Below are 13,027 nucleotides of genomic sequence, written 5' to 3' on the forward strand. Positions count from 1 at the left end.
GGGAAACTGGCAGGCAGAGGCACTGTGTGTCTTTCATCTTCCGGTTCCCAGCACCACCTCCCCTCAGCGCGCCTCCTGCAGACGCCTGTGAACTTTTCAGAAAAGATTTGGCGTTCTTACGATCCAGGAGGCTTTGATGCTCTGGTGGAAGCGTTCTCTACACCTTTCTGCTAGACCATATCCTTCACGGGGCTAGTACCTGCAGTCTCTGACGAGCTAGCCTTTACTTTGGTGTATTTCGTGTGCACACTTGCATACGGTTAGAGCGACTGGAGCAGGTGGGCTTCTTCGGGGAAGCGCGAGGCTACTAGCTACGCAGTCCTCTTTCAAGAAATGGCCTTTTTCGAACAACAACACAAGCTTATGTGTGCAATTTAATTGGAATCAACACAGAAACGTGCCGTGTGCGGGCTAGCGGGCCCTTAGGAGGGTCTCAGCAACCGCGGAGTCGTGGTGTCATGCCTTCCATGACTTTTGCGGTGTTGCTAAGCATCAATACCCTGGAAACGCTGTGCCCTTAAGTCAAACGATAGGCTTTATCACCTCCAACCGGCACTGGCGCTCGCAAGCCAAATTGATGCCAGTCATAGGCATCTGCTCCCCCTTCAAGTACTGGCCTTGAAAAAAAGCGGTGTTGACCTCGCGCTGGGGGCTGCTGCCTCAGAAGGATTCGAAGAAGGGCAGAAACAAGCCACCGTAACGATTTGCGCATTAGATCACAAGGTATACCCCATATCACTGAACCAGTTCCTGTGATCTCGTCATTTGCCTCGTTGGGTTACGCAGCATACAGTTTCCAATCCTGCTAGACAGCTAAACTACTGCACACCCTGCACATGACTTCAGGCACATCGTGCAACTGTGGACTTCCCTGAATACCAGACATGAAGTGGCAATCAGTCCAATGGCCAAGGAGGTTCCAAAGGACTTCATTCTGTTCTGACTCGAGGAGATGCTTTTAGGGGACGTGGAGTCTAAATGTCTTCAAGCAGACCGTACAAGCGACCATTTTTTACACTTTCACCTTTTGCCCTGCTCCCGCATACCGCGTGTGTTAAGCTCCATCTGAGGCCTCCATGAAGAGAAGCTTAGCTGTACACCCAATACAAATTTCACAGAAAGTTCTTTAGTGTTTTCGGATAAATTTCCCCTTCCCTCGCGTGCGCGCTCTAGCCTATCGACATAGGGGGGTCGGGCAGCTAGTTTGCGCATAACCACACTTGCTAAGCACATCGAGCATACTCAGTTAAATACACATACCATCTGACGCACAAGCACGCAGCCATGCGTCTTCTTGTATCACGCTAATAGCACTCTGCAAAAAACGATATTTAAAACACAAATCAATGACACAGATTTTTACTAATCCGTGATTGAATATTACAACTGTGGTTGAAAGACTTTCATTGTAGCGAAGCCCGCCACATCCGCCGCCATCCCACAAAAACACACATCCTCGCATTCCGAGCCTGTAGTTTAAGACCAACTGCTTACACTACACCAGAGGAGTTCAGTCCTTTCGCCAATCCCCAGCTATGCAGAAACGCTGAAACAGTGCAAATGAGGAGAATTAATATGTGTACCAATCGCTGAAGTATAATTGACAGCAAGAAAGACACATACACTAGCATACAACGAACGAAGGACCTAACCGACAATCCCGTGGCAGAGCAATGGCTCGCTGTCGCCAAAGCGCTTAAATGTGTGGGCCTCCTGCTGAGGAACAACAGATGACGAGTAAGATGGGCAACACCGTCACTCTGCACACTTTTTCAGCAGCGCCTCTGATCCTCATAGAACTGTTTCTGCATGCAAATACAGCCGTTGCATGCAGCATTGTCGATTTCCGAATGCCCGATTGAGGCATCTGGTTCCATGTAGGTGCAGCATACTTGAAAGTGCCTCGCAAAAAGTTGAGTGTGGCAAACAACGTAACAATGATATTTTTGAGCTTTTCAAGAAATACCCATAGACTAAGGCAGCTATGCCAGGCAAAACATGCGTTGGCAAAGGACAATTACCAAGGAATGCTGGAACTTCTGTCCATGGCAGTTAGCGTTGCTAGCCAAGCATAGCTGCAAAGTACCCCTCAAGCAATAAAGCCCGCCACTTCTTTTCGGTGAGCCACTGGAGTCAGTGTTCTCCACCTCATTTTACTAGAAACTTCCGTCTAGAGTGTCCTCAGCGCTCAACAGTCCAACAGTCTAGCACTTCTACCGCTCCTTGTATATCCCCCGCCTTCACACGGGTTGATTGCATGGGCAGAAAGTTCCGCAAACAATTCTGGCTGCTTTGAAACTATCCATGAGATTCAATATTGATGACTATCCGGCGCCTCTAACTTTTAGGAATATCGAGGGAGTAAGAAAGATCTATTAGTCGTGAGAGGACAGCAATGATCCTAGTAACTTACCCGCCAACGTCTTCCTCTAGTAATCATCTGTTGCACCTCATAAAGCCTGCTGAGCCACTAGGACAGCTCACGTGACTGAAGGCACACAGCCGACCGCCGCTTAGCATAATTCTGTTCTTGTCTCTCTCGGGCCTTGCGCATGAATACGCCTATATTAGCCAGCTGTTCTCCAAGTCCTTCCGCTGTTGAGGACAGCTAGTGACCTTCAACCGCCAGCCGCAGGCTTGTACATGAGGAAGCTTTCTCAATGTAGAGCAGGGATACGCGACAGCAGCGGGTAGCCCATTGTGCTGCTTCATTTTAAACGCACTCAGCATAAGGAAGAAACCCAAGCCAGGCAAGTGGATTTTTGTTGGAGTTCATGTATTGCAAAAAAGTGCGTTTAATGCTCTTTGCTATTCCATCTACCTCAGGGCGGTTGATGGTAGACATTCTATGGTCAATGAGTAGGCAAGTCAAAAAAGGCTCACCAGAATTCCCGAACAACTTTCGAATCCCTCTCCGCAGCGACACTCCTGGCATTTTGGGAAGCTTTCAAGTATGAATTAAGAATAAGTAAGCTACTTCCTGAGCTGTGACAAAGCTGAAACAGGAATGAAATTGGCATGTTTGCACCGTCTGTTAACACGGACAAAGATGCTATCCTCATCCTTGGCCTCCGGCGGTCCAGCACTAGAGTACGTAGGCACAGCACTCCAAATCCTCGCAGAAATCGAAAGGTTCGCCAAAGCCTCCGATCAGCTGCGGGCAATCTAGGCATGATAGTACATACTTTTCTGCAGTGAAGCGCATGCCAGGCCACCCGAAAACCCACTAAAGCTTTTCCATTGCAGTGTAAGTCCCCCCACGGTCAAAAAGCATGTGACCCTGTGCTGGACACGAAGCCTAACGAAGTCAACACGTATAAGTGACGGAGGCCGCGCTTCGATTTGAACCGCAACAGGCCATCGTTACGGCGAATTTGTCAAGTGTCTAATCCTTGTGCAGTTTTAGACTTTGGCAACAGCAGAGGACGCACAAGTGTTGAAAGCATCAAGTAGCGCAATGTCGACAGCAACCGTGAACCACCGCATAGAAAAGCGGTTGCGCTGCACAATAATGAAGCAATGGGACATCGTGAGAGCAGGTCGGTGACCACGTTGGTGATGCCCTAAGATTACTCTAAAATAAAGTCGAACTGCACGGGGAGGCCAAGCCAGCGAACGACTCTGGGTAAAAATTCTTTACTAGGGTAAACGTATGACTGAAGTTCTGTCTGGACTGTAAAATGACGACCATATAAACGGTGCTGGCGGTTTTCCATGCCCCGACACAACTCATGGTGTTCTATTTCTCGCATTAGATACCGCCGCTCGGCGATGGCGCTTGTAGCAACGGCTCAGCACCAGAACGCTGCCAAATAGGTGTGTCACAGGGAGCAGGTCGACTCTGACAAGACCCTGTTGTACTGAACGCCTGTACTGAACAGTTGGGCTGCAGTGAATATGAGCATGATCCTCTCTCGGTATGGAGTCAGCGTAATCCTGAGCTTTTGAGCAAGCAGGACACGCCCAACCCCCAACTCCCCATTAAATGTAGTGATTGCTCGTGGCCCTTGCAGTGAGTTCCTGATTCAGTGCTCTATATGGCGTGTAACGAGTGCTAAGCCTCAGCCACGCGTGTTGCATTGCCTCATCTGCCTGCACCTACCCTGTGGCACAGCCTGCTGGGAAACGCACAATAAGAGCAAGCCCCCCATGAGCCTCCCTGCTGGGGGGGCGGCCCCTCCCCCCCAGCAATGCGTGAAAAAGGGGAGAAGACTACGGGTGAACACTTCCAATTTAGCCATCTGTTTGTTTTACAGCGCTTATGCGCACTGAGCAGGCAGCTGCCTGCTCAGTGGTAGAAATTGGCGGCGAGCCCTGCTGGCCCAACCGTCCGCTTAGAACAGTCTCGCCACACCCCTCACTGCAGGCGACTTTATGCACATCCCTGACGGGGTCCTCTAGCATGGCACTTCACATTGTTTGCAGTCTGAGGCAGTCAGAAACTTTCTACCCGATGATTGAGGTGGCAGCGTTTGCTGGGTCAAGTGAGGGATTGAGGCGAAGCATGCCGGTTCCCCTGTGAAGTAATCAGGCTCTAAGAACCTCGAAGAAGCCACAGCCTTTTCCAGCAGCCCTCGCAACACGACTGCTAAGGACTCCTGACGGCGCTACCGCGTATGAAGGAAAGGCCCCTTTTTCGTGTGCTGTGTTCTTGTCAAGGCGAACTGCGACCCTAAGCGCTGTGTTTACCCGACACTACATACTCGAGTCGTGGAAGGGCGGCGGGAAGGGAGACTGGAAAGTTGCTCTGGCCAAACCTAGGCTATAGGTGCCTCACGTCTCGTGCCATGCAGACTGGCGTTGTGCTACACGGCGAGTGTAGAAGTGCCAGCTTTCTGTGTTAAGGTCGCTGCTCCTGCAGCGGACTGCGGTTGCCCGTTGACGGCGAAAATTTGCCTTAGCCCCCGACAGCAGCAGATACAGGATTACATCTTGAAAGCACAGTTGGTGGGCACCCTTCGAAGGGCCTGCCTCCAGTGATCAAACCCCAACACCGCTAAGCAAACTTCAGTGCGGCGAGTTGTTGCAGAGAAGACACAAGGCCTCTCCCCATCAACCGAACAAGCCAAATACCCCATCAAGAAAGGAACTCCTTCATCTGATGGGCCCCCTCCAAACGCCTTAGATCCAGCATACACAAACACACACACTCCTCCCACCCCCAACGCAACGGGTCAAAGATAATGGCCGTAAGTTCAGGCACGCAGCCCTTCTCTGGAGCCGCTGATGCGGCCTCATGGAGCGCGCGCATACATATACACACAAAATCAACTGCAAAAGGGGGACTAGAGGACAGTGGCACCGCCGACTGCAAATAGCTGGACGCTATGGACACTGGCCCCCTCTACTCAGCACGACGCTTGCCACCTCACGTTAATACTGCTACGCCCTCTGCGCCTCGCATCTAAGCCGCGTTTTCGTTCGGTAAGACCTTTGGCGGTGGTTCGGCACATGTGCAGTGGCTCGCTCTACTGCCTCATATCCGGCCCGGCGGAGGAAGTCTTTGACAAAGGAATAAGTCGCTCCAGCTTTTCTACAGCATTTCGCCACGTGGCGCTCGCCCAAGACTCCTGCTGTTGCTGCTTTTGCAGGATCGCCTCTCTGGTGAAGGCGTTCGCGGACTCTGCCAGGCTGCCTGCAACGGCGTCCAAGGGCGGCAGCAACAGCCCCTCCCGCCGCTGCACTTGCTGAAGCATTTGCTCGTCATCTAAAGCCGAAACAGGACTGACTGGATCGTCGTACATAGAGGGGCACGGCGTGGGGATTGCCTTCTGCGTGAGCGACGGAATGCCCGATCCAGCCCGCAAAGACAACAGGATGAGGACAGCATCCCTCATAGACCTCACGGCCGCCTCGATTGCGTTCTGTGCTGCTGCGTGATTCATGAGGCCCGTGTTTTCCAGCTGCTGGCGGCAGTGCACTTCCACGGCGCTTACCACTTCATGAAAAACGCTTTCTCGCTCCGCCTTAGACTTAGGCGTCGCCCCCAACACAACCGGGCGCCAGGAAGAAGCCCAAATAATGGGTAAGTCCGACAGAATGCTCGCTACCTGAGCCTCTACGCTAGAGCCTGAGGGTGGCGGCCCCTTCAGAGACGCCTTCGTCGCCCCTCGATTTCCTCTGCGCCGCGTTCCGCCTTGCAGAGGCTTCACTTCAAACGGCGGCTGCATACTTTCCATCCGTACGATGGGAGCAAGGCCTGTAGGCTCAGTTGCTGCGACATGCAGCAGCAACTGCAGCACCAGTAGCCCCCACACAATTGGTGTCATCGTGAATCAGGGGAGCTCAATCAGAGACGAAGGCCACTGACCCTACATTAGAGGGGCGCAAGGAGACCTGTTTCCTCTCAGACTTGTGCCGCTGCCGTCGCTAAAGAAGCAGCAGCAACCACCTAAGTAAGGCGGCTAAGAAAATGCCACCCTTCACTGGTGCTGTGCTGCCGCAGCTCTACCTACCAACTCGATAGGGGGTCTCTCGCCCCCTGAACGCGCACAATACCACCACAATCTGCTGCTGCAAGGCTAGCCGAGATGGACTTGGCATTGCAAATTCATGTAGAGCCTTAACAATCCCAGTTTGACCGCCAGTTATGGAGCAGCCGTGCCGTGGAGAGCGACCCCCTGAACAGGAGCAGCACCAGCTCTGACCGCGGCGCAGAGTGGTTCGGGGCAGCGAAGCGAGGAGCGGGGGTTAGACCCCTTTCTTATATGCACCTGTATTGACGAATACAACAGGAAGTCTTGATAGTGGCTATCTAAGGGACTGTGGCCACAGCGGCTACTGCGATCTGTAGACCACCCAACAGCGGAGGTCGCTGCTGTAGCGCCTGCTGCTGCTGCAGCTGCGGCTGTTGTTGCTGCTGCTGCTGCACCGAGTTTTGGGGCCCTTCCTACAACTCCGCACGGCTCGTTTCTCAAAAGAGTAAGCTGAAAGCATGGGGCTTTCTTCGTGCATACAAAGTTTCCATCAAAGCACAGTATTTCCGGTGGCAGGATCCGCAGCCACAGCGGTAGCGCCGCATCGCACTAGTAATACGGAGTCGCTGCTGCCGCGTGGCTGCGGTGCGGCGGCAGCAGCAGCTGCCGTTGCCTTTGCGCACGTCTGCCATACTGTTTGTTTTTGTGGATGTATTCTGACGACTACATCCATCCTGAACACCTGCGGCAGCGGCGGGGCGGGTAGCAAAGCGTGCCTCGCTCTTTGTTGTTGCTGCGGTAAGCTGCTGAGGGAGCAGTTGCCAATAGAACTAATGAATAGTAACCGGCGCTCGGACGTCTTGATCAGTTCCACCTAAAAGGGTGGCCAAATCTGTGTCTTTGTTTCTTTCGCTTGCCAGCAGTTGCTGCCTCCGCTGCTGCGGAGGTGCCTTCGGCTCGGGGCAGTAAGTGTAGCGCCGACAGAGAGGGCGTTCCGGGGTGTCCTGCGAGTGGATCGCCAGCTCCTCCGGCGATCAGCGGCATTTTGGCGTAAAGTTGGAGAGCGTAGGTTTGCTTTTTCTTTGGGCGTGTGACTAGCAGCGCAGGTGCGGGGGTCGGCAGTATTCGCCAGGGGCACGTTACGAGGTGAGGAGCGAGCGCCAGAACAACAGCAGAAAAACCACGATGGGGGCTTGCAAGAGTAAGGCGAAGGCGAAGAAGCCCGGGGCCGTTCGGAAGGATCCGCCGAGCGCGCTTGTTGGGGAGGCTGTCTCACCGCTGCCCGATGCGCAGTCGGGGAGTGGAGCTCTCGCAGTGGAGGCCTCTGCCGACGGAGGGCGTAGTGGTTCTTCCATGGCTGGAGGCCATTCCGGCATGTTGGATGGTGGGGGTGGCGACTCGGGAGCCTTGGCGGGGGGGGGAGGGGGGGGCACGACGACGGCAGTCCCTTCTAGGGGCGGCATGCTAGGAGCGCAGCACGATGCGGAGGGAGACGCTGTTGCGGCGGGTGGGTATGAAATGGGGGGTGGCAGCAACCCTTTGGAAGTTGGGGAGCTTGATGGCGAGCCTCAGGAGGGGGGCCTGGTTGCGCGTCCGGTTATTACCCTTTCGAACGGCGTAACGTATGTGGGGCAGTGGCTAGGCAGCAATAAGCACGGCTACGGTGTGCAGCAGTGGCCGGATGGCGCCAAGTACGTTGGCGAGTGGGTGGGGGGGTATGCGGAGGGTCACGGTGTCTTTACGCATGCGGACGGAGACTACTACGACGGGGAGTGGAAGGCGGACAAGGCCAATGGCTACGGCGTCTACCGGCATGCGGACGGCAGTGAGTACAGGGGGGGCTGGCGGGATGACAAGAAGCACGGCGAGGCGCGAGAGCGGTGGGCAGACGGCTCGCACTTCGAAGGCACTTACGTGGATGGGAAGAAGGAGGGGCCTGGCACTTTCACGTGGCCTGAAGGTTCGCGATACACGGGCAACTTTACTGCGAACGAGATAGACGGCGAGGGGCGGTACGTGTGGGCAGACGGCCGCTGCTACGAGGGCCAGTGGAAGAGCAACAGAATGCAGGGGCACGGAACGTTTACGTGGGCAGACGGCAGGAAGTATATTGGGGGCTATGTGGCGGATAAAAAGGAAGGCCAGGGGACCTTCTTGTGGACTGACGGGAGGGCTTTCACGGGTGGGTGGCTTAATGGGAAGCAGCATGGGCCGGGGGAGTTTACGTCTCGCAGCGGCGAAAAGAAGCGCGGCATATGGGAGTCGGGAAGGCGTATTGCGTGGCTAGATGATGAGGGCAACGAGATCCCAGACGGTAACCCCTCAGCTCCCGTAGCGCCCGCTGCCAGCGCGAATATGCAGGCTGACACTACTGCAGGTGGTGCTGTCGCAGCTGCGGGCGAAACAGCGGTAGACACTAATACGCCTCCTGCCCAGCCGAGCCGCTCGGGTAGCAGCAGCCTGCGTGCACAGCAGCAAAGGCAAGATAGCTACCGTTCGAACCCTGGGGCCAGTCTCGAGTCGCGGCATTCGGGGGTAGCATCCCACACACTGTCGCCACAACCTTCCGCCGAAAGGGCCATTGCCGCATAAAGAGATACATATATATATATATAGTGAGAATAGAAAGAGGCCCTTTCCAGCAGCAGCATCTGGTTCTGCTGGAGGCGCTCGAGGTGGCTCAGGCTCCTCTCAGGCATTCAAGTACACACTCACATTACATCAACATCCACACCACACCACCCCCGTGGAGCTTCACCTCTCTTTTCCGGAAACGAGACGCTGAGCGCTCACCCACTCAAGCGTCCTGGCTGTAACAGCAGCAGCAGCACGCTCGCGAGGGTCTTGGGGCTTCCTTCCACTGCAGGCCTCTCCTCCCTCCTTAACTGAGAGTGGCGGCCTCTCAGCCTGCACACTTCGCCTTCCCATCGGGTGCCTGCAGGCATTGGAATCCTGGATTTTCTCCCGCCCGTCATCCCCTGATTGCCGCGAGTTCTAGCCGCAGCAGGTGATAGAGCCCATCATAGAGTTATGTTTGCGTGTGGGGGGCCCCGAAGGGGCGCCCTCTTGCATGCAGCGGCGGCGGCGCGTATGCCTAGGAGCGGTGCGGGGAGAAAAGTCGCCTGCATATGCCGCCTTCGGTGCGCACTGACAAGCATGAACACATGCGCTGCACTGCGGCTTGCAGCAGCAGCAGTTATAGAGGACTACCCGTAGGCCTTATTTTTTCCTGCGTCCTTCTCTCCCGTGTCCTGATAAACCTGTCCAGCAGCTGCCGCTGCTACTCGGTGTTTAAGGAGGACGGGAGGGAGGGGGCAGCTGTAGGGAGGCCTTTTTCTGTTTCCTCTATGGGCGGGGTTCGTGCACAGCAACTCCCCGTTGAATATTCTACTCTCTAGTTCTCTTTTCTTTTCCTTTGCCCGTATGAAGCGCCCCCGCACAACCGCCAAGTCGCCTTTTGCTGCCGTACATGCGGCCATAACGGCGCAAACACAGGCGCTACCAGTGGCGACCGCAGCAGCCATAGCTCATCTGGGTTGGCCTGTGCTTCTCGTTCACCGCAACAAACGGGGGCCGTGGATTTCTCCCGTGAGAAACCACTCTGAACACTTCGGTATGGCGTACAGGCCCGATGCCGCTAAGGATTCTGCGGGCGGTGTTGGTGCCCCTCGTGCAGCCAATACGGCCAAGAGGGGCGAGCAAGCAAGGAATGGGATGAGGGGTTGTTGTTTTACAGAAAGATCGGAAAGGAGTAGGCCGGGAAAAAAGGCCGGCAGCCAGAGCTGTGGCACACGTATCCAGGGGCAGCGGCGGGGGGGTCGGCGCGGTTGCCCATTTAAAACCAACAGCTGTTGCTGTTCTATCAAAAGATACAATTGGCATGATAGCATGCCTTCACGCGACGCCGGAAGGGGGCGAAGCTGCGGCGGCTGCTTCTAGGGGGGGCACGCAACGGAAGTACTTCACTGCTTGTAACTCGGCATCACGTGCGGCGGACGCGGGCATGATTTTCCTCATGTTCATGTTTGCTTGGGTTCTTCTAGAGCACCTTCGCCTAGCGTCTGGTTCCTCCCGTAGAGGCGACTTCCTGCGGATTAGTGGCTTGGTGCTCTGGACGGCCACCGTAAAGCTCCGTCAGTTTTGGGAAGCTGGGAAGTGTACACCGCTGAGCACATGTGATGCTGGGCAGAGGCTATTGTGCTGTGCAGAAAACGCTCCTCTAGAAACGCGAAGGTGTCTGCAATAAGCCAGAGCTGCTGCGATTTTTAGGGCGCCTCTAACAGGGGGTCGTACATATTGGTTTATCGGCACCCAAGTGGAGGACGGCAGGGCAAAAACCCCTTGGCACCTTATAGCCTCTGGCTTCGTAAGACAATCAAGCGAGTTGGAAGCATGCATGCACGCAGTCACGCACTAGCACACACACTCACATGCATGCAAAAAGGCAGTAATGCATGGTAGATGGTCGCGACGTCTGCATTTCATCGAAGGCACCCCCTTCGTATTTGTCTATCCCCCCTTATCCAACAAATACATACCGCCTTGCCAAGCTGAGAATTGAACGAAGAGGCCCAAGGTAAGTCTTGAAAAACTGCACCCTCTAGGGCACATAAAGTATATTCTGCGATCATCCGGACTGCAAACTTTTCAAGGCATCCAGAACCATTTTTAATCCTGAGACATTAGTTATAACCATTGCTGGAAGGTTGCACTTGTCGAGTAGCACGGCCACCACCCCGACTACATAGCAGGCCCGGCAGCAGGATTTCTTGGAGCATCTCATCGATTACCCACTAGTCCAGCTAGGTCGTGGGTGCATCCGAAAAGCGCCTTGAAGTGTACGATCAGGGGCGAAGGCCTTTAATAAACGCCGCCTGCCGCTATCCCCCTCGACAAGGCAAAACTCCACGAAATCTGTTGCCACGCCTAGACTGCATTGCGTCTCAAAATGGTCTCTTAAAGTCATGTCCACCATTCATGTCACTAATACACTTCACTGTTTGCGGTGGGGTGCCCAACGCTTTCTGGTTGGCATCACATCGCGAACAGGCAGTATTTCACTTGCACTGGCTTTGCCGTTGCCACGTCCCGCGAAATGCACAGGATTTAAGTCTGAGGCTGGATATATTTGAATGCACTGTCATTTAGTAAGGGCTTTAACTCTTTTGCAAGCCACCAACTTCCCGAAGGTGGGCATGTGCAAAAGAAACACCTTTTCTGGCCTGGAGCAAAGTTTCAGAGCACTCCTACTTGTTCTCTGAGTCTGCCACGATTCGTGTAGCAACACAAGATTCACAATAACGAAATATGCAGGGAGGCAGGACTCGACCCAGCAGCAAGTGCATCAGACGGGAGCTGCCAGCGAAATTCGCGACAAAATGCGTACCAGCTCGATTCTGCCAAGCCTGTATTGATTCCTGCGATCCTCCAATAGTATTTGCTTGCCCAGTTGACGCGGCTCCCGTTGACACAATGAACCGTTTCTCATCGTAAGTGCCGAATTTCCTTTTCACTCCTAGCTTGTCAATTCGTCCTAGCTATCTGCTGCATAGGCACCTCGGCACAGGCCGAAAGGAAAAACTTTAAGGCTATGTTGCCTCACATTTCGTGTCTCTGGTAGTTTCGGGGCTTAGCCGCCGGCTATGGAGCACCCGGGTGGTGCCGAACAGCAGAACAGATTTTGATTTGGCAGATGGGGTAGCAAGGCATAATGACTCATCCTGCCCTTCTGCACAATTTCTGTTTTGCTGCTAACACGGTACGTAGCCCTGCTTGCGCCGCCGAAGCAACCGAGATGGAGAGCACCGTCGCATGTTAGTGCTGTGCAGTTTTCTGTTAATCCAGGCGGTGCAGTTGACCATCTGTTACTTTTCATGGCCCATTTCCCTACGTGTGACGTTGAATTATTGACATATGAGGCTTTCTTCAATAATGAGGTTGATGGCGGAAGGCTGAAGCTACTCTGCTGATCTATCAAAAGGTGTGGAAGCCTCATTTTGGCATTGGGCGTAATGGTATGCCCATTAGCTCGGGAAATGAGTACAGGAAAACTACTCTGTAGGCCTTCATTACCCGTAATGCTGCTTCGTGCTTAGTTCTGCTGTCTGTAAAGCTGATATGCAGCATGAGAGCTGTTCTATGCCTGCTTCACGAGAAAGGAGGGTGGCAACAATAGAAGCCTGTGGTGCATGCTTGTAGCAAAGCAGCTGCGTGCATATGCGTGGACTAGTTTAAGAATCACTATCATTGGAGCCCGTCTGTCATTTTTGGATCCTTGCGTCCGAGTCTCTGGTGATTCGGGGCCAGAACAGGGTAATTATTGATTCGTGGCCACCGCTGGGAGCTGCCTTCTTAGGCTCAAGCGCTAATCCAGATTACGGGTCTCCTTATAGGCGCACTGGTGTGAAATGTGTGCAGTACTAAAGATTGCTTATCACCAATCCCTTATGGAGTGCCTCCTTGGTATGTGGCTCAAACAAATAGCATGCTGGCACGCCACATAGAACGGCGCGATAGCTCCTTACTGTCAGCGAACGCATGCTCGCCTCGCGGGTTATCCTCAACGAGAAACCAACATTTGATAGACAAAAGGATGAATCAAAGAGTCTGTA

At 54.0% G+C, this 13,027-nt stretch overlaps 1 protein-coding gene across 1 annotated transcript; it reads left to right on the top strand.

The window, feature by feature from the left end:
• The first annotated feature begins 6,412 nt into the window (after positions 1–6,412).
• On the top strand, positions 6,413–9,201 carry LOC34624258 (junctophilin-4). The gene is made up of 5 exons (XM_026336751.1): positions 6,413–6,433; positions 6,748–6,874; positions 7,337–7,446; positions 7,635–8,865; positions 9,065–9,201. Exons 1-5 carry the CDS (start codon positions 6,413–6,415, stop codon positions 9,199–9,201), a joined length of 1,626 nt encoding a protein of 541 aa, XP_026192536.1.
• The last annotated feature ends 3,826 nt before the right edge of the window (positions 9,202–13,027 follow it).

The sequence above is a fragment of the Cyclospora cayetanensis genome, unplaced genomic scaffold, assembly GCF_002999335.1.
Source record: "Cyclospora cayetanensis isolate NF1_C8 unplaced genomic scaffold, CcayRef3 CcayRef3_contig_145, whole genome shotgun sequence".
Lineage (NCBI taxonomy): Eukaryota > Apicomplexa > Conoidasida > Eucoccidiorida > Eimeriidae > Cyclospora > Cyclospora cayetanensis.